Genomic DNA, 22398 nt, shown 5'->3' with positions numbered 1-22398 from the left:
CAATTTGGAGAAAAAACTTTGTTCCTTTTATTGTTTACGAGGTTGGTATTAGTATTGGCCTGAGAAGTGATCTATGTATGTTTCTTGGTTTTGTGTTAATTCTATTTTAAAAAATGGACCTGTTAAGCCAAATAAAAAAGTATTGTTTCAGTGGCTGAATCTTTATTCTAGTCCTCAGAACTTTACCCTGTTAAGTATTTTTTGGTTAACATTTATCAATAAATTTAACATCAAGCCAAGGGAAAATATTCTTGCAGAACATATAATCCAATAGTCCATGCCTCCATAACTCTACCTAGATAGATACAACTCTCGTCACAATAATGTTCTTCAAAATTGGATGGTTCTGAAGATTAAAAAATAGGTTGATTTTCTTTACGAAGTTCAATGTTTGCTTCTTAAATACCTGTGACTTTTTCAAAAGCCATCTGAAAGCAGCAAGCTCTGCTTTGGCTAGCCTGTCCCAGTCATTGTTGTAGTGCTGGATTTTTCAAACTTCTGGTCAAACCTTCTCATGTAACATAGGTACACGTCATCTCACACGTAACACTTGGACATTGTAAGCAAAAAATAATACAAATTCAATTTCATTAGCTGGTCCAAACAAGAAATTCTGAAATCTATGTTCAATCTTGCCAGGCCTTTTGCTTGACGCAGGGGCTCCAAAAGGACCAAAACCATAATTTTCTCATCCAAAATGTTTTTTTTTTTTTTTTGGGCTTTTATTGTCGACAAAGCAGGAACGTATGGGCATGCCCTTCTCGGTCTCTTCTTGACTCTATCCTTGTTCCCACAAGAAAATTTTCAAGTAGATAGGTAAGTACTAGGGTGTAGGTTCAAATATCCACAATGGAGAATTCTCGTGTCTGATTAATATAAACCATCTTGGTTCTCATTGATGCCCTGGTGGGGCAGTCGGTTAAGTAATAGGTCAGCTAGTCTTGAGACTGCGCTTGCAGTTTTCGTCGTCTAAGTCCCTCCTGTGCAGTCTTCCACAGGTTGGTGCTACTATGGTTACGCCTAGCTATAATAGCCACAATTGGTCTCCTCCTCCAACCTTATTGCTAAAAAAAAAACAAAAGATCAATATTTTCTTCTTGCCTTAAAGGCTTGTATTTCTTATGATCCTCATAATGTTTTGACAAAAATTGGTCCACAAGCACCTTTATTTGTAATTGGATCAGTGTCACTTGTGGTTTCTGCCATAGGAAAAAAGGATCTTAAGTAATTGCTTTGAAGAGTGCATTATTGCATTGAGTTTTCAAAACAATTATAAGAATAAGTAAAAGCAAATATCCGAAGTTATTAAAAGAATAAGTAAAACAATTATTCTTATTATTTATATAAACAATTATAATTTTTTTTTGGGGTTTATGATATGATAAAAATACTAATTTTTAGGCATTATTAAAAAGTCAAACCGGGCCCACCGATTCAGAATTATAAATTCAAAAAAAAAAAAAAAAAAAAATCCCATAAAAAAAGAAAGTGGTGATGTAAAATCTCTCAAATTCGAGAATAAATGGGAAGAAACGAATAAAGAGCCTCAACGTTGGGCTCAGACAGAGTCTTCACCGTCGCTTCAAAGCGTTAGGGTTTCTCTCTCTCGCGTCCGCGCGCACTTTCAGGTACTCATTTTCCTTCTTCACAATCTGCCTCTTTTATATCGTCTATTCCGTTTAATTTTTTTTTTTTTGCTGAAACTCTTAGGGATAGTTGTACTTGTAGCTGTTCAGCTGGAGAATCTCTGTTTCTCTCTCTGTCTCTTGGATTTTTGCATGTATGCAATTTGAATGTCGATTGGAATTTGCTGAAACTGTTAATTTTTGTGTTTGTGTTATTGTTCTTTTTTTGAGAAAATCAAACCGACTTTTAAACTTCTTGTTTCATATTGATCGGTTATTTTTGCATTTAATTTTAATGTTCTATGTGATCTCATTTTCATTACTGTATGTAACTTTGATCTCCTGAAATTCAATTGTTGCTCTTTTGTTTTCTTATGATTATATCATTTATTTTGGAAATATTTTTTTAAGAATATATATGTATGTATATAGATATACCTTTGCATATATATTGGGAGTTTATAATATTAGAAACGTCCTATTCATTTATTTATTTTATTTTATTTCATTTTCATTTGTTAATTAGTTTTTTTTTAGCGCTAGAGAACATTTAGATGTTCATCTTTGAACTTTGAGAAACTTAGTGGGCCGTTGTTTTTGTGGATAGTTTTGCATCGATAGTGATGGGTTGGTTTAGAGCTGGGTCTGGTGTAGCAAAGCTTGCTATTAGGAGAAATCTATCTCAGGGTGGATCATATGCAGCAAGAGCACGAATCCTCCCCTCACAGAATCGGTATTTTCACACCACTGTTTTTAGATCGAAGGCTCAAGCCGCACCTGTCCCTCGTCCTGTACCCCTCTCTAGGCTAACTGACAGCTTCCTAGATGGGACAAGCAGCGTCTACTTGGAGGAGCTTCAAAGGGCTTGGGAAGCTGACCCGAGTAGTGTGGATGAGTCGTGGGACAATTTCTTTAGAAATTTTGTGGGTCAGGCTGCCACGTCCCCTGGAATTTCAGGCCAAACAATTCAAGAGAGTATGCGGTTGCTGTTGCTTGTGAGGTCCTACCAGGTTAATGGTCACATGAAAGCCAAGTTGGATCCTTTGGGTTTGGAAGAACGAGAAATCCCTGAAGAATTGGACCCTGCTCTTTATGGATTCACTGAAGCTGATCTTGATAGAGAATTCTTTTTGGGTGTGTGGAGGATGTCTGGGTTTTTGTCTGAGAACCGACCTGTGCATACCCTTAGATCCATATTGACCCGGCTTGAGCAGGCTTACTGTGGGAGCATTGGGTATGAGTACATGCACATTGCAAATCGTGATAAATGTAATTGGTTAAGAGAGAAGATTGAAACCCCAACACCGATGCAATACAATCGGCAGCGCCGGGAGGTAATTCTTGATAGGCTGATATGGAGTACACAGTTTGAAAACTTTTTGGCTACTAAGTGGACAACAGCAAAGAGGTTTGGGCTTGAAGGTGGGGAGACTCTGATTCCGGGCATGAAGGAGATGTTTGATAGGGCAGCAGATCTTGGGGTTGAGAGCATAGTTATTGGAATGCCTCACAGAGGAAGATTGAATGTGTTGGGTAATGTGGTTAGGAAGCCACTGCGTCAGATTTTTAGTGAGTTTAGTGGTGGCACAAAGCCTGTGGATGAAGTTGGGCTTTATACAGGAACTGGTGATGTCAAGTATCACCTAGGAACTTCTTATGATCGACCAACTAGAGGTGGAAAGAGAATACATTTGTCTTTGGTTGCAAATCCAAGTCACTTGGAAGCTGTGGACCCAGTTGTTGTTGGAAAAACTAGAGCAAAGCAATATTACTCAAATGATATGGACAGGACCAAGAATATGGGCATTTTGATTCACGGAGATGGTAGCTTTGCTGGGCAAGGTGTAGTATATGAGACCCTACATCTTAGTGCTCTTCCAAACTACTCTACTGGTGGCACTATACACATAGTGGTGAACAACCAAGTTGCCTTTACAACTGATCCGAGGGCAGGCAGATCTTCACAGTATTGCACTGATGTTGCCAAAGCCTTGAATGCCCCAATATTCCATGTAAATGCTGATGATATGGAGGCAGTTGCTCATGTTTGTGAGCTTGCAGCTGAGTGGCGCCAGACTTTCCATTCAGATGTTGTGGTTGATTTGGTGTGTTATCGCCGTTTTGGTCACAATGAGATTGATGAGCCATCCTTCACACAGCCCAAAATGTACAAGGTTAGCCCTTTCTCTTCTGTTTTCTGATGTTTTGTTATTCTTGTTTGATGTGAGTTACAGTCATAGAATTTTTTATCTTTTCTTTTTTATTTTGCCATGATTATCCTAAAATTTCTTGTACTGCCGCCCTTTAGTTAAGTCAATAAATTTCTCAGTTGGTTGAGTGCTAACAGGTTATCCGTAATCACCCATCAGCTCTTGAGATCTATCAAAACAAACTTCTAGAATCCGGGCAGGTGAATAAGGAAGAAATTGATAAGATACAGAATAAGGTCAATACAATCCTCAATGAAGAATTCTTGGCCAGCAAAGATTATGTTCCCAAAAAAAGGGACTGGCTTGCATCTCACTGGTCTGGCTTCAAATCACCCGAACAGCTTTCACGTATCCGAAACACTGGGTATGTCTTGTTTTCTGTTTGGAAGGGGGGGTGGGGGGAGAGAGGGTTTCAATTTCCATTGCAAGTTGGCTGTCTCTGACTATGTATATGTATGTATGAATAAATGTATTTATAATGAAATTGCTTTGTTGATATACAGTGTAAAACCAGACATTTTAAAGAATGTTGGCAAAGCAATCACAGTCTTTCCAGAAAACTTTAAGCCTCACAGAGCAGTGAAGAAGGTCTATGACCAACGTGCTCAAATGATTGAAACAGGTGAAGGCATTGACTGGGCAGTTGCAGAAGCACTTGCTTTTGCTACATTGCTAGTAGAAGGTAACCATGTTCGATTGAGTGGTCAGGATGTTGAAAGAGGTACATTTAGTCATCGCCATGCAGTAGTTCATGATCAGGAAACGGGGGAGAAGTATTGCCCACTAGACCATGTTATCATGAACCAAAATGAGGAGCTGTTTACTGTTAGCAACAGGTAACCTGTGGCAACTTTCTTCTTTTGTAAGTAATTCATAACTATATTAGCCTTTATGTCTAACAGTATCTTTATATTTGTTTTCATTTATGTTTACTGCCAAGTACTGCTGTATATTGGCTTTATGGTGTTATGATGCTAACTCTTTGCAAAATATTAATAATACATTATGCGATTGCTCTACCGCTTTCCTTTTGCTGTAAAAAAACTTTTCATGTAATTGATTAATTATGTATTATAATTTCTTGTTTAGGCTATGACAGCCCTGATATGTGGCTATTCCAGCATGCATCTTGGATTACTTACCTTATGTAGGAATGTATGTCCAAGTATTGTGTGTGATAGGGATGCTATTGGATTTTTCCATCTGCAGATGCAGTTTCAGTTTGTTTCCCCTTACCAGAATAAAAAATAACGTCAATAATATATAATGGTCTTGTGTTATTGTTAACTTTTAAGGTTGAATAATTTACTGTGTGAGACTTTATATTTCATGCTTGCTTGTTACTGCAACTCTCGATATATTATTTTTTTAAAAGTAATTCTAAATACTCAACTCCCATGGCACTCTTATCCTACTGGGCTGATGCCCATTAGCCCTTGGATTTTTTTCTTGTCTAATAAAGACTGATGGACATTGCCACATTAGCTCAGGCCAATGGGATAAGAGTGGGATGAGAGTTGAGTATGAAGCATTACTCTTTTCCTAATTGAATGTGAGAAGTTCTTTTATCTCTTTTGATTGATTTACTGTATCAGCCAAACATCGGAAAATCAATATTTTTTTCGTAAAATATTTTCAATTGAAAACGATTTGATTATATGATTTGTTTTATGGCGAAACAAATGGAGCCTATGGTTAGAAAGAAAGTGATGAAATTAGATTATATGATTCCTTAGATACCCTATTTTGAACAATTAAATCCTTTGTGATTTTTCTAAGTGCTCTTCTATGCTGATAGAGATTGTACATAGATATAGTCCGTGAGATAGTATATACTTCTTCTTCCCAAATTTCCATACTACAGGACAGCTGTTGGCTGAAACGTAAAACGGCCGCTAAAATCCATATAACTTCAAGCACACTGAATAATTCAAACTCGTTTGGGGTTCTTGGCTGTTGGCTTTTTAATTTGTCACTCACATGAGCAGCATATGTTTTGTGCAGTTCTCTTTCAGAGTTTGGGGTTCTTGGCTTTGAGTTAGGTTACTCTATGGAAAATCCGAACTCGTTGGTAATATGGGAAGCTCAATTTGGCGATTTTTCTAATGGGGCTCAAGTTATATTTGATCAGTTTTTGAGCAGTGGGGAGTCCAAGTGGCTTCGTCAAACTGGGCTAGTTTTGCTGCTTCCTCATGGTTATGATGGGCAGGGTCCTGAACATTCTAGTGCACGGTTGGAGCGTTTTCTTCAGGTACTCCTTCCAAAGAATTAATGCTGTTATTTATGTATACTAATGGAGTGCTTTTCTGTTATTTCATTCTACATTGCTTTTCCTTCTCTCTCTCTCTCACACGTGCATACACACGTGTATGTTCACTTTATTAGTCTGTGCTTGTGATGGAGTTGAGAGGAGACTGTACGTATAGCTACAGTGAAGGAACTCTAAAGCTAATTATATATGTTATCAATTATCTTAAACAGCCCTTGATTCTCCACCTTTTGTGCTGCAGATTCTCTGGCTTGGTTGAGAACAACCTTTAATTTTACTCTTCCCCCCCTCCTCCCCGTTGCCCTTCCCCGCTCTCTTAGATCCCCATGATTTATCATAGTCAATATTATCCATCATATTTCTGAGCTTTTATTTACTGTTAAATTTTATGCTAGATGAGTGACGACAATCCTTATGTTATCCCTGAGATGGATCCCACTCTTCGGACACAAATTCAGGAATGCAATTGGCAGGTTGTCAATGTCACAACTCCTGCTAATTACTTCCATGTCTTGCGGCGTCAAGTAAGTGCATCTAAGGATTATGGATAACTTTTCAGATTGATTTTTTCTTTCCATGATTTTCTGTTTCATTCCCCAGATACACAGGGAATTCCGTAAGCCACTCGTTGTGATGGCTCCTAAAAACTTGCTTCGTCACAAGGACTGCAAATCCAATTTGTCTGAGTTTGATGATGTCCAAGGCCACCCAGGTTTTGACAAACAGGGGACAAGATTTAAGCGCCTTATAAAGGACCAGAATGACCACTCAGACCTCGAGGAGGGTATTAGACGGCTGGTCCTTTGCTCTGGAAAGGTCACACTTCTGACTTATTTTTTTTTCCTTGATTCTTTTATTAAATACACAGGGTCCTTAAGGTTATATTACTTCAGTATTTCTTTTATATCCTACTTGGGGGGTTGTGATTTCAGATGTTTTGGTTTTGCAGTAAATACCAGATCGACCTTATTGCAAACTTGTTTCTTGCAGGTTTATTACGAGCTTGATGAAGAGCGGAAAAAGGTGGATGCTAAGGATGTTGCAATATGTAGGGTGGAACAGCTTTGCCCCTTCCCATATGACCTCATCCAGCGGGAGCTGAAGCGATATCCAAGTATGTATTTTGAACTTGCAACAAAAAAAAAACATCTATTATGTTTAAAAAGGATTAGCTCATCAACCCCCCATCCCTCTTGACTTACCAGCCATGTGTCACTTCTATTATTGTAAAGTTTGGATTTAGTTCTCGAGTGCCAAAACTTAAATCTGACATTGGTTACCCAGTTTCTTTTATTCATATTAGGGGTAGGCACTAAATCCACTGTGCATTACTGTTTCCCCATGGAGAAATATGAATATAGATGGGCATACAGATTTATCAAAATATATATATATATATAGAGAGAGAGAGAGAGAGAGAGAGAGAGAGAGAGATGGGCATACAGGATCATCTGGGATGATGCTTGATTAATCCATTATCCATTTAATCTTTTGAACCGGTGAAAGAACCAAGTAATTATTGAATACATAGCTAAAATAATGGTGAATTTTAATGGGTGCAATCCTAAAGTGCACGCACCGTTCAACAGGACACAATCTTGTTGGAGATTGAATTTTACGGATAAATACAAAATTAGTTATTTGGTTGCACATTCACAATTAGTTCCCAATGGCATAAAAATTGGCTGAGGGCTCCTTGTAGTAAGCAAAAAACACAATCAAGTCTTGCACCCAACTTCCATTCAAATTTTTGATGGAAACCGTCAAATTCTGCATCAGCACCAATCTTGTTGTAACATATGTCACAATACAAAATTATAAAATATAAAAAGAAAAAAAAAAGTATAAATATAAAATTAAAAAGAAAAAATAGAAGGAAAAAAAATGTCGAACCACCGCCTAGGCCAAATGGAGGTTGGCTAAACCACCCTCAAGGGTGGCCGAAATCACCCCCTTTGAGCATATCTGGAGGTTGGCTAAACCACCTCCATGACTATTGGGGGTGGTTCAGTAATGATCGCCACCAACTTTGGCCATTAGGGGGTGGGGGTTGGGGTGGTTCATGTAGGATGTTATGTATAAAAATCACAGTATGATTGATGCTGACGTGATATTTGACGGTTTCCATAAAAAAATTGGGTGAAAGTTTGGTGCATGGACCTATTCGTGTCTTTTGCTTACAAGAAGGAGCTAATTGCAAATATGTGCGATTTTGCATTTATCCCTAAATTTTATTGGTGTTTGACCAATTCAAGTTCTTTCAAGTTCTGTTGACAGCATGAGGCTCTGACTTAATTCTTCTTTGATCTGTTAGATGCGGAGATTGTTTGGTGCCAGGAAGAGCCAATGAACATGGGTGGATATAGCTACATTGCACCCCGCCTTTACACTGCCATGAAAGCACTGGGCAGAGGTTCTGTAGAGGACATCAAGTACATTGGCCGTGCTCCATCTGCAGCCACAGCGACTGGTTTCTATCAGGTTCACGTCAAGGAACAGACCGAGCTTGCGCAGAAAGCCGTGCAGCGTGAACCAATAAACTATCCTTTTTAAGTTCTTTCCGAAAATGATTTTGTGAGAAGAAAATTTACACATTTAAGGGTTTACCTCTACTAGTCTCCCCGAAGATTGACCTTTTCTTTAAGCGTGTTACAGTTTCACCATTCCCTTCAGCCAAGGGACGAGGGCATTTCACACCAGTTGAACTGCATCTAAGAGTATACTCCTAATGTGATAGCAAAGAAAATTGTTCAGAATTGTAATAATAACAACCTGGAAGCTGCATTATCCTTATTACTAGGAGGCTTTGGAATACCATTTTTCTACAATATGGTGATCGATATATCAGTTTTTTCATTGGCGAATGCTTCTGCGAATCTATTGTTGGTTTTGCGTATGTTTTTTTCCTAGTGTGAGGCTGTCAGCAATGTAAAGCAGCAGTCTTCCGGTTGACGCTTTGTCTGAAGATGGCATTTTAATTAGCTGATAATAATAAACCCATTTCAAGGATGTCTACTTTAACATCCTTGAAAGCTGGTGTTGTCATGTTGTGTCCTAGATTGCTCCATGCAGTTTTAGATCAAGATGCTGAGGAGTTGGTTTCATGCTTGCGTGTTGTAAAATGTTTTCCAATGAGTGACTTTGAACAGAATCCAAGGAGTTGTTGATCTGCAAAAGAGGAAAATTTAGGATAAGAGCTGCCGGGATGTGTTGGCGGAAGATAGCTCTGATGTCTAAATTAGTAGGTGATTTGAAAGGAGAGTAAGTGAGCAAGAATAGCTTGAGAGTTTGAGAGTGATTATCCGAGTATTGGGTTAGAGCTTCTCTTTTATAGGCATCAAGTAACGGTTGATATCCCTCGATTCTCGGCCCCACGTTCCCGAGGATTCATTGTGCGCAATGTTGTCAAAGTGGATCGTGGGTTGTGAGTTACTCCACGATCATGAGATCGTGTAATGTGTTAGTGGATGGCTCGGCCATGCTTTCCTTGGATGTGGGCTCCTAATTTATTTTTGGGCACATGTGGCTCGGTTTGGTGTTGACGGTTGGACTATGTTCTGGTGAACGTGAGACTTTGCTTGGATGCTGAGAATATTTCACGTTCATTAGTAAACGTGGGCTTCCTTCACTTGGCGAAGGGCGATTGTACCTTTGGTGGGTTGGCTACTTCTTGGCCTGAACCTGTCTCTTTAATGGACTTGTATGTTACAACGGGTCTGGAGGTTTGTTCGGCTTTCTGTGACCAATCCATTACCCAACATCATCGAATGGAGCAACCCGACGGCCTGAGAGATACGCTTGAATACCATGCTCTTAACTGCTACATACGGAGTGAGAAATTCAAAATTTAGTTGCATTTCTTTCTCTTTTTTTTTTTTTTTTAATTTTAATTTCTTTTAAGTTAAATACCATTTTAATTCTCTGCAAGTGGTTTTGCAGTTTTATCGAAGTGCTAGCTGGGTTTTTTAAAATGACAGTTTTACTACCCAAATTTTGTAAGTTTATCAAATTCTTAGCTACTTCCATCCAATTTTTATCCAAAAAGAAAACGATCATGACGCCACATGGACAAATCACTATGTCATCCCCTTTCAAATTGTATCGGCTAACGTCATCTCATATTTAACAAGTCAACATCATGTTTTTTGAAACATTCCTACGGGTTCTCTATTCTTTCTTCCATTCGGATCAAGAATGAAAATGACCATCTCTTATAACCATTTTCCCTCGTTCAATTTAAAAAAAAAAAAAAAACTCATGTTATAACTTATACATATTAATTAAGTATTTTAAATTACAATTATGCCCCTATGTTAATATATATATTGAAAGGCTGTCCATGAACCATGGAGAGAGTTGTACTAGAAGTTACTCTTGTGTTTCTCTTGTGTCACTCTAAAAGTAATGTAGCTTCTAAAATCGTCATTGGACCTGTGATTGATTATTATTGAATTTTAATCAAATAGTAATTTTAAAAGCAACCTCATTCATAGAGTGACACAAGATGAACACAAAAGTAACTTTTAGAATTACTCCCCATGGAGATCTACCACCTATTGGTCTCCTTCTAGATGCATGGCCGGTCATGTAAACGGTCCCTTCTAGATCCTCTTGTTGAGGTTGCAGAACATCCATAACTACTTCTGTAAAGGGTGGGTCGCGAGGCCTCTGCAACCCACTCGAGGGATGGATCATGGAGGCCTCACAACTCCCTCGCAAAGCCTTTGTGATCACCACCTTTGTGAAAGGTGGGTTGAGAGGCCTTTGTGACCCACCCTTCGCAAAGGGGTTTGCAGAGGCTTTGTGACCTTTGCAAGGCAATCGTGAGGCCTCTATGAGTCTATGACCAATCCTTCGTGAAGTTTGTAGATGTCGCGGGTCATCTGCGACCCACATCCCTCACAGATCTAGGGGTGGTCTCTATGGCCAAGCGTGGGAGGAGATCCATGGCAATGGATCTCTATGGCCAGTTAATTTTTGAAATATTTTTAACATAAGGACATAATTATAATTTTAAATGTTTAATTAATAATGTTAAGTACCATGAGGACAATCTAACAAGTAATGTTGACTTATCAAATATAAGATGTGGTGGTGGACACACGACACAATCTTATAGGGGGATGACAAGGAGATTTGTCCTCTTGACATTATAATTGCTCTCTTTTTGGATGAAAGATTGTTATGTTTATTAAATATAGATAATAATCTTTTTATTTATATATAGGTAGCTAATTAATAATCCTATTTGATAGTGTGGTATATATAATAGAGTACCCGGCTAATTAATTTTTTCCCACTCATTTCAAATTTAGATTAATTTGTCTGGACACATCTACTCTATTTTCATCTAAACAACACTAAGAAGAACTTTAATATCTTCTCTCCTCCCCTTTCATGGTAGCAGTGCTCGGCGTCTTCTCTGTAGGCTCTACTGGTCTCTGTTTCTAGCGGGTTGATTTAGATCTAGTTTGTAGATTTAGATCTAGATCCAGATCTAGTTTTTTCAACCTTAGATCTAATCGTTTTCTTCAGCCAATGCGTGTCTTCCGAATGAATGTTTACGATATTGTGCTTCTCCACCGCTGCTTGTGGAGGTTTTTGTTTTTGTTTTTTGTTGTTGTTGTTTTTATTTTATAGTCCTAGTCGTTGGGCTGAGGACGTGAATAATGCTTCTGGCTTTTGGGTCGAGAGGGGAATGGTTTGGGTGTCAGTCTTTTGCTCATACCTAGGAAATGGCTTCCTGTGTTCTCGAAAAGAGTTTGCGTTAACAGTCAACATATCTGTTTTATAATTTGAAGATCAGGCTGGGATAGCGGATGTTTGACGTCATAGATTGGTTTTTTATTGTAAGATCTGTTATGTTTTCGATTTTTTGACTTGTAATCTTTTAACTTCAGCTATGATTTTGCATAACTGTATATTTTGTGATTGTAAGAGCTTTTATGCTCTTGAGAAAGTACCCGGCTTCCATGCAGTACTTTTTAAGTAACGCACATCTGCGGTTATAAAATTGAGAGTCCAGATTGTTCAAGGCAAACGACGCTATGGAAGAGACGAGGCAAACGTTAAAACAAACGTTTAACTGTTAAAGGCACTTGAAAAAAAAAAAACCAGTACTCTCTAATGGTTTACGCTTTGACAACCAACTCTGTTTTCGAAGTATCTCCACGCCCAATTCTCTCTCCCTAAACACTTTTTGGGTCGCAAGCAAAATGACTCAGAACAAAGCTTGGGACCTCCCTGACTTAAAACATTGCATCTGTAAAAGCTTAATTACGTACAAACCTTTTTTTTTTTTTTTTTCCCCTTCCCTTTTTCTGGGTTAAAACTTATTCCATTTCTGGGTTATACTCGGAACCTAAAAACAAAGCTCTAGGCCTTTTCTTAAATATGGGTTAAAAGACAAAATTTATCTAGGCTGAACCGAAAAATCCCACTACACCTCTCTTATCCTCCCTCCTCTTGAAGGGTCTGATTTCATGTAGATATTTTTCTCTATGGTTCTCTAGCTACGGTAGATATTGCTCACACCAACCATACGTGCCCTCAAATTGGCAACTTCTGCAATTCTTTTTCTTCCAATCCCCTCTGCACTTGTGCCAACTCTTCCTCTATAGTGTTGTTAGCAGGTGGAGGAACAAACGTTTGTCTATAAATGGCATTTTAATTGGCCGATAATAATAAACCCATTTCAAGGATGTCTACTTTAACATCCTTGAAAGCTGGTGTACGTTGTGTCCTAGATTGCTCAATGCAGTTTTAGATCAAGATACTGAGGAGTCGGTTTCATGCTTGTGTGTTACTAGATTGTGTATGTTTTGATGTAAAATGTTTTTGAAAGATATGTATTAGTCGAACGGAAAATGATTTTCGGGTCAACAATAAATTTGTCGAGAAGCGTAAATCATTTTCTAGAGCTTGTTTTCCTTTTCTCACCCCTCTTTGCCCAAACCATATTATTAGACCCATCTCTCTGTCCTAAATGATATAATATTGTCTGCTTTCAGTCATTTTTGTACGGTTTTATTATTAGGTTTATCCCAAAAAGTCTCGTACATTTTAGAGAGAGCATCGCCAGCGAAAAAGGAAATGTGCTTATATAAAACATTATCTTTAAATGGTATGAGGTCCTTTGAAGTAAGCCTAATAATAAAACCATATGGTGGGTTTAGCTCAAAATAGACAATATCATATCATTTAGGGCCAAGTATTACACATGCATAGTGCCACCCTTGTCAGCCTCTTGGCGGTTATTCCCTTAATTATTTCCTACCGTTCTTCCCTACAACAATTTCATTGTCACAAACGAAACCAGCTGCCCTGTCCTCTTGGTGTCACCCTCCTCTAAATGATCTCATCCAGCTTCATCTTAAATGTGCCTCTTCTTTGCTTTATGCTTTTCTCAGGAATCGAAGCATCTCCACTGAATCATCACCACTCCTTGACCTTAATTTTGGTTAGATAGTGGAAACGACCTCTCCTGTAGTGTTTTCATTCCCACTGATTACAAAGTGCTCCTCTTACTGGTTGATGACTATATTTGCAGCTTATGATTCAAACGCCATTTTGAAACCAATGATCAGATGGAGAAGCTGTGGCTGCATAGTAATTAAGTAGACTTTCACAACATTATTATTGGTAAGGGTATAATTGACAAGCAATTTCATGGCCTTCGATTCAATGCTACATGACCTGAGAAGTAGTAGACTACGCAAACCCTTTCAATACATGCATTGTTGTTGGCTAGACTAGCTAGGGTATTATTAACAAGCAATTTCATGGCATCTGGCTTCAATGCTCTACACAACCTGCCCATCAGATACAAGTAACATGTGGTGTAGTCTGTTAAATCACCATATATTTCAAAAGTTTAAGTTAATAAAAAAATAATGAATTTAATCATTTAATTAATAGTTTAATATTTTTCTTGATGAGTGAGCTCAAACAAGCCTTCAATAAGTAAAGTGTGACAAGGTTCGAACTCAATCTCATATCGTGTTATATTATCATTTATTTCAAAAAATTAAGTGAATAAAAATTAGCTTAAAAAAAACGATGTGAATATAGATTAACACTCATTAGGAATCAAATTAAAATAATTAATGCGGCCTGACTTGGAGTGAGCTAACCTATTGGAGTAGACAAAAGAACTGAAAGACTCCCAAGAGTTTCTATAAAAAAATTAATGGCTCCTAACTTGTTGGAGCAAGAATTACATATAATATCATATTGTGCTTGCTGCTGAAAATTGGTTTAATTACCATAATTATGCTTTTAGACAACATCTTTGCATGCACTTGTATGATAATGACATGGACCGCATTGTCATTCAACGACAAAAATAGTTAAACTATTATCATGATCACCATGAAAGAGGCAGGTGGCAATGGCATGACGCCATGGCCTCTGCCTTGTCTTCTTTAATTTAGAGCCACTCGTTCAAATCTTCATTTGATATTGAACCCACAAATAAACTATTTTTGTTGGAAAATCTGAAAAAAAGCTATTTATTTATTTATTTTTTTAAAAATGTCTACATCCATACTTATATATATATATTGGTGGTTCCTATCGTTAAATCTTACATTGACCTGAGCTTACTTAGAATTTGATTAGGGCTCAATAGAACTATTATTCTTTATAATCTTTGGTAACTACAATTATGTATTTCATAAAATTAAAATATGTAAAATGTTTAAAATCTAAATATAAGAGTTTGCATAGACATGCAACTCCTTTTTGTATATGTCATTTGACAGTAAATTTAAAACGTTACCATATAAAAATTTGATTATATATATATACACACAAAAAATTTCAAGAAAGAGAACTATTTGCATTAAAGCAGCCTTGTTATTGGAGATTGTACAAAACTACAAAATTGAGGGCAACAAATACCATATGATAAGAGATGGTAGATAGGCAAGTTGAAAAATACTCTGCTAAAAGAAGGAAAACAATATATATTTTTTTTTAATAATGATGTATGGGTAATTAGGAGGCTACAATCGAGTTTTGCAAAATCCTCACATTTTCCAGCACCAGCACATGTGGAAGCTTTTTGTTTTGGTAAGACTTTTTTTCTCCCATCCATAAAGTGGCTTGTGCCTTGCCGATAGTGTTGGATTCGTGCACGTCAACACATTTGGAAAATACCATCTAGGATGATTAATCAATGCCTCAAAAAAATTCGTAAAGTAGTTAGCGGTTCGAATTTTGTAATGAAAATTTTCATGCCTGATTAGTGTAAACAACCTTAGTTCTTATTGATGTCTTAGTGAGTCTCAGTTAAGCTATATATGACTCAGTAAATTGAGTATTTGCGGTTTCTATCGTTTAAGCACTTCCTATGTGGCTTTCGGCAAGTATATATTACTATAGTCACACCCAAATAGAATAGTCAAAGTTAATATTTCTTGCTTGCCATTTTTTAATTTAAAAAAAAAAAAAAAACGTTTGGAAAATTGGTAAGAATTTTCTTTGACAACTTTTTTCACGTTTCTCATCACATTTACTGTTTTTTCTTTTCTTTTTTTTTTTATTTTTAAAAAAGAGAACCACATACATTGTTTGTCATTACTTTTGACAACTTTTAATTTTATAGAGGGTTGTGGCTTACAGAATTAATTGAAACTGGGGGGCATTTTTATTTTTTATTTACAAGTGGGCAAGAGAAAAAACAGTAATTAAATATGGTAAACGTATATGTGTGGATGGTGCACATATATTGCTTAATGAATATGTCCGAAATCATTAGTGGTGGTAGTTTAGTGGCCCTAAGGAAATCTTTATGTGATTGAACAAATACTAAGATATGGTACTTTGACTCTATAATGGGATCTCCAAATCTGATTAGTATTAGACACTTTGAATTTTAGGTTTCCACCATTTAAGAGGAAAGACTTGCCTTTTAAGTTATAACTTTCCCATATTTAGGAGATTACCTTTTTCTTGACGTTTAGTTTATGTTATAAGAAGATACTGATTGTATGGAAGAAATAAGTTTTGAGAATGAATTATTGAATATAAGTAAAATTTTCGGTTTCCTTGCTTTTCTAAGCTAAGGATGATTTGATCATGCAGATTCTGCTAAGTTTATGATAACAATAATCACAAAAATGCATAAATTAAGTTTCTACAAATGTCTATCCTTTCAATTTATAAGTCCATTTTTCAAACATGAACAACACGAAATTATGAATATTACCTTCAACAAATTATTAATTCACAAAGAACTCCAAAAAGAAAAGTTGGAATTGTAAAAATTCATGCCATGATATGATAATAGAAAGAGAATAGCGGAATAAGATACAATAGAGACAAAGGATTTTACCGATAATTCGGTGCTAGACACCTACTTGATATAAAATTCAAAAAGCTAAAAGGGCTACATCTTGCTTTTTTACTTGATATAATTGTCTACAAGAGGCTCTATTTATAGAGCTCTAAATCTAAACTAATTCTAATAAAATCCCTTCATTTAGGGTAATCAAATCCCTAAATAGAAAGAGAATAGCCTAATAAGATAAAATAAAGAGATTGTATGAGTAGTTCGTGTTATACACTTATACTCTCTATTAGGAAAGAGCTCAAAATGGCTATATCTTGCTTTTATTGCTTGATATAATTGTGTACAAGAGACTATTTATAGAGCTTATAAATGATTTGAATTTATTCAAATCCAATCTAATCCTAATCTAATCCCTCAATTTAGAGTAATTCAATTTATTTATGATGCCTTATCATATAAGTTAGCAACTTAGCATCCCTCTCATATAAGGTAGTAAATTGGACAGCGGGCCAATCTATGCCAAAAAATGAGGTCAATTATAAATGGGACTGGTCATCAAACAAGATCAACAAAAGTCAAAAGATTGAGCCAACAAATGGCCAAAAGGTAGGCAACGTGGGCCAAATATAAGCCAGTAAGGCAAATTGTTTTTTTTTTTTTTTTTTTTAGGGTTAATAACTATTTTGGTATCTCAGTTTTCACTTTTTTATTTTTTTTTTCTCCTAAGTTTTAAAACGGACAAATCTAGTACCTAACCTATGAGGATAACTATTTTGGTATCTCAGTTTTCACTTTTTTATTTTTTTTTCCTCCTACGTTTTAAAACGGACAAATCTAGTACCTAACCTATGAGGAAAGACAAAATCAATACCTCCGTTAGATCCGTCAATCCTACTTAACGGAATTTCCTCGTGTCACTCCCATAATATACCACGTGTCCTAAAAAGTAAAAATTAAAATTAAAATTAAAATTAAAATTAAAAAAAAAAAAAAAAAAAACACGAGTTGCCATCTGTTTGGTTGCCGAGAAAACAAGGGAAAGAATGTGTTGCCGAGTTGCCGAGAATTTATTTTTATTTCAGACACTATTACATGTCCAAGTTCTTTCGGGTAATTTCAGAGACCAGTTTCAAGCTTTCCTTGTTGATTTTTCTCTTTTGAAATTGATGTATTGATTTCTGAAATTTGCTAATATGCTCACCAGAAATCGTTCGAAAGTGTTAGGCCTGATATGCTGCTAGTTTTGGGAGATTTTTCGGCAAGAGGTTCAGAGTTAACAAGAGGGAAATGGGTTTCTGTGGTCCACCAGTTTCAAGGACTGTTAGGCCCGTTTCTGGCTGGGTCTTCTTTATCATGTCATTCTCGGTGACAGGGACGTCAGAGATTGTAGAGGATTGAATGTGAAAATGGTTAATTGGGTCGCTGGCAATTTCCCAGGACTGTATGCGGCGTGTTGTAGTGCCTTTGAGATTAGTAACATCAGCTTCGTCTCGCTCAATGCTGTGGCTTTGCTTTGTGGGGACAATGATCTACGGTTTGGTGTTGAGAAAGTAGCGGAGAGAGAGTGTGTGGTTTTGCAAATGGGAACTGAAGGCCCAACAGAATCAATGAATGAGGGTGGCAAATTCAGGGAGATAGACCATAAATTTGGTTGGAGAGAGAATAGCATTTCATATGGGTCTGGTTCTGTTCTACTGCTTCACTTCCCTTTGCACCGTACAGCAGATGGAAACTGTGGTGGGGTTGACGCATCCCATAAAATTTTTACTCTTTTTTTTTTTTTTTTTTTTTTAGGTTTAGTTTTTTTTAATTATTATTTATTATTTATATTTTTAATTATTTTTAATTTTTAGGACACGTGGCGCATTATGGGAGTGAGACATGTATATTTTGTTAATTGGGACTGACAGAACTAACAGACAGGGCGGAACCAGGAAATTTTATAGGAGGGGGCAATCAAAATTTTTTTCGGGTTCTTTAGAATTTTTTTGTTAAAAAAAATTATTTTAGTATTTTTTTTTTTTTTTTAATGAACCGAAGACTACCATAAGGGCCAAAAAATGGACATTTGAAAGTAAGGACCAAAAATAAAAAAAAACTTAATGGGTATGGCCTAAAATAATTAAGAATAGAACCAAAAGTTTTTATTTGATATGGCTAAAAAATTTAAAAATAGGACCAAATTTTTTTAGGAGGGGCCAAATGACTAAAATTAAAACATTACTTTATTATTATTATTATTATTTTACTTATAAATTATTTTTTTCCTTATTTTAGGGGGACCATGGCCTATTTTTTTACTTATAAATTAAAACATTACTTTTTTTTTTTTTTTCCCTATTGAAGTACGGGAAAAAGGGAAAAGGGAATGAATGAGTAATGAGAAAAGTCAAAACAGTAGAGACCTTTATATTTTGTTTATGAGCCTCTTGTGCCTTGTGGGCTTTCCAGCCTCTTATGGTGAGCGGCCTGCTGTGGGGCTCTTATGGGCCTCTGTCGGGCCTGATAATGGTGGCCTTTAGGTGTTTAATATTTTCTGGTCCCTGGTTTCGGGTGCATTTTCTGGTTCTATAGGTGTTTAATATGTTACGTACTTCGAAAATAGGTCCCAAATTGTAAAACGAAGACGTGTTGAGATTGATTTCATCCACAAGAAAATGAACCAAAAAAAAACCTCTATATAAAGTTCACTTTCTACATAAATTTGATTAGAAGCTGTTTGCAATTGAGAGAAGAAAGAAATCAAACGTAACATGTCTATGGAGTCCATGGCTCAATTGTATAACCGGTTGAAGCCATTTTTGGCAGTCATTGCTTTGCAGTTTGGTTCAGCAGGGATGACCATAATTTGTAAGTTTACTTTAGACCAGGGAATGAGCCAACATGTGTTGATAGTCTACCGGTATGCTGTTGCCTCTGCTGTCATTGCTCCTTTTGCTATTGTCTTGGATAGGTCTCTCTCTCTCTCTCTCTCTCTCTCTCTCTCTCTCTCTCTCTCTCTCTCTCTCTCTCTTCCCTTATTCTTTATGTTGAAGGAGATGAAAAAGCTAGCCATATATGAACAGTGATTTAATACTCTCTTAACAGGAAAATAAGGCCAAAGTTGACCCTCTCTCTCTTTGCTAAGATTGTGTTGCTCGGCTTGTTAGAGTAAGAATCTTGAGCATTAATTAGCAACAAGCTAGCTTTTTGGCTTAAGCTTCAAACAAACATTTACCTTTTATTTTCTCCAAATATTCAGGCCTGTAATTGACCAGAACTTGTACTATACTGGGATGAAGCATACTACAGCAACTTTTACAGCTGCCTTGAGCAATGTTCTTCCTGCCTTAGCATTTTTAATGGCTTGGATTTGCAGGTAACTACCCAATAGTTATAGCTTGCTTATAAACATATATGATATGGGAGGGTGCTTCAAATTTATTAGTGCATGCATTTTGTAGGCTTGAGAAGGTGTCTAGAAGGCTGCCTAGCCAGGCAAAGGTATTGGGGACTATAGTTGCGCTAGGGGGAGCAATGCTTATGACTCTTGTTAAAGGACCCATGTTGAATTTGCCATGGACAAATGGGAATAACCATCATGAATCTACTGGTGCAGCAAATAAGCAAGATCCCATCAAGGGTGCTGTCATGATCTTTGCAGGTTGTGTCTGCTGGTCTGCTTTCATCATTCTTCAAGTAAGTGCTCCATTCCCCATTCAATTTTTTAATGGCCGCAAGTGTTATATATAATATAATAAATTAAATACTTTTATTTAAATCATGGTGGCTGCTTTTGTAGGCAATTACCCTGAAATCATACCCTGTAGAGCTTTCCCTAACTCTTTGGATATGCTTGATGGGCACACTCCAAAGCAGTATACTGGCCCTTGTCATCGAATGGAACAATCCGACGGCCTGGGAGATACGCTTGAATTTCATGCTCTTAACTGCTATATACGGAGTGAGGATTTCGAAATTTAGTTGCACTTTTTTTTTTTTCTTTTTTTTTCCAATAAAGTTTTTCTCTAAACTGGGTTGGAGAAATTTCTTTCAACCTACTTCATAAAAGTGACATGTGTTGAACATATGAAATGTATGTTTTTTAAATAGTAGGGACAAAGTTAAAATAATTTTTATTAAAAACTCGTGTATTTCACATGTTATTAAAAAAATGGACGTATCACACATGTCACTTTTATAGAGTAAGTTGAAAAAAAATTTCTAACCCCAATTTGGAGAAAAACTTTGTCCCCATAGAGACCTCTGGGTGGTCTGGCCATGGCCAAGCATGGAGGAGATTCATGGCAATGGATCTCTGTGGCCATTTATTTTTTGGAACATTTTTAACATAAGGGCATGATTATAATTTACGGTATTTAATTAATATGTTAATTTAATAAGTAATGTTGACTTATCAAATATCAGTTGTGGTGGTGGACACACGACACAATCTTGTAGGGGGATGACAAGGAGATTTGTCCGCTTGACATTATAATTGTTCTCTTTTTGGATGAAAGATTGACAGAAGCCACACACAAATAGTAAAATTGTCATTTTTTAAAAGCCCCAATAACTTTTTGATAAAGTTGCAAAGCACAGGTGTAAACGGGTATTTAACCCTGGTTTTTAGTTGAACTCTTGATGTCAACTGGGTCGGGCCGCTTCAGGTCAAACGGGTTGTGCTGGCATGGGTCATTCATGGGTGGATTGAGCATGACAGATCAGTTTAGAAGTGAGCCAATTCATATTGGAGCTAGATTAGGTCGGGTCATGTCAAATGGTTCAAGGAAGTCAGGTTAGGGTCAATCGATAATCATTCAAATTTGGGACATAAACTTGGTGATTTTTTTATTTTTTTTGGTTACCTTATAATCAGAGCCATATATATATGTAGGGCTCTATCCTTTTATTCCCTTAACCCCAATTTAAATCAAGAATTTTATATATATATATTTTGATTGTTGTGATAAGAACAAAATATTCTCAGGGTGCTCTATATATTATAATGACTTGCTGCAATTGGTTAGGAACATTACTAGAAAAGAATCCAAAAGCTAGCTAGCTAGGCAGATAACACAGTTTAACGAAAAGTGAGAAAAATATATACAAATAAACTGTTATGTTAATTAATATAGATAATAATCTTTTTATTTATATATAGGTAGCTAATTAATTAATAATCCTATTTGATAATGTGGTATATAACAATAGAGTACAGTGTACTATTAGCTAAGTAGCACCCTATGGTAGGTAAAGTACAAGATACTAGATTATAATTAAGTGTTAGAATTAATTACTATTAGAGCTAAGAAGTGAAGTTTTATACATGCAGGGGGTAATATCTACAGCGATTACTTATTACATTCAAGGAGTGATAATGAAGGATAGGGGACCTGTTTTCGTTACAGCATTTAGACCCCTAACCATGGTTATTGTCGCAATCATGGCCACCTTCATGCTCAACGAGAACATGTTCTTAGGAAGGTCAGTAAAAGTGCAGTAAAATAATATTTAATTAATTCTTTTAATTCTTTTTCTCAAATTAAGAAAATATTGTAACATGGGAAATTAATAACTGAACTATATATATATATATATATATATATATATATATATATATATACATTATTAGGGTTATTGGAGCGGTTGTCATTGTTGTTGGCCTATATCTGGTTTTATGGGGCAAGAGCAAGGAGCAGAAGCTTACCAAATCCGACAGCGATGAGGTTCTACCAAATGCCCATACTACTACATCTCTTATGAATGAGAGCATAACGACTTCAAATCCAAGAATTTGTGTCCATGTCGACGAGGGCACTAACACGAAACCGGTTACGCTAACGATTATAGAACCTAATGTAACTGTTTAATTTGTTTGTCGATTGAAATTTGCAGTGTTTTATATGTGTAATGACCTACGTACGTACGTACACTATTACTCTAAATAGCTAGTTAATTTGAAATATATATATATATATATATATATATATATATATATATATATTAGTCAATATTTCA

General features: G+C 36.4%; 2 protein-coding genes across 3 annotated transcripts; both read left to right on the top strand.

The window, feature by feature from the left end:
* The first annotated feature begins 1516 nt into the window (after positions 1-1516).
* LOC132186260 (uncharacterized) lies at positions 1517-8960 on the top strand. Of its 2 annotated transcripts, none has more exons than XM_059600145.2 (9): positions 1517-1628; positions 2233-3799; positions 3973-4199; positions 4339-4671; positions 5840-6086; positions 6500-6628; positions 6705-6920; positions 7095-7218; positions 8419-8960. In XM_059600145.2, the coding sequence occupies exons 2-9, from the start codon at positions 2249-2251 to the stop codon at positions 8655-8657; spliced, it is 3066 nt and encodes a 1021-aa protein (XP_059456128.2). In that variant the 5' UTR covers positions 1517-1628; positions 2233-2248; the 3' UTR covers positions 8658-8960. The 2 variants fall into 2 exon arrangements, with proteins under 2 accessions (XP_059456128.2, XP_059456129.2); XM_059600146.2 differs by having other exon boundaries at positions 2163-3799.
* Positions 8961-19151: 10191 nt separating this feature from the next.
* On the top strand, positions 19152-22250 carry LOC132188455 (WAT1-related protein At2g39510-like). Its single transcript, XM_088517706.1, has 7 exons — positions 19152-19351; positions 19486-19548; positions 19640-19756; positions 19842-20076; positions 20180-20341; positions 21713-21864; positions 22013-22250. The coding sequence occupies exons 1-7, from the start codon at positions 19152-19154 to the stop codon at positions 22248-22250; spliced, it is 1167 nt and encodes a 388-aa protein (XP_088373832.1).
* Positions 22251-22398: the final 148 nt, after the last annotated feature.

Source organism: Corylus avellana, chromosome 6 (genome assembly GCF_965113065.1).
Source record: "Corylus avellana chromosome 6, dhCorAvel1.hap1.2, whole genome shotgun sequence".
Lineage (NCBI taxonomy): Eukaryota > Viridiplantae > Streptophyta > Magnoliopsida > Fagales > Betulaceae > Corylus > Corylus avellana.
Note: the sequence above shows the minus strand (reverse complement) of the source record. Positions and strands in the feature narration are given on the sequence as shown.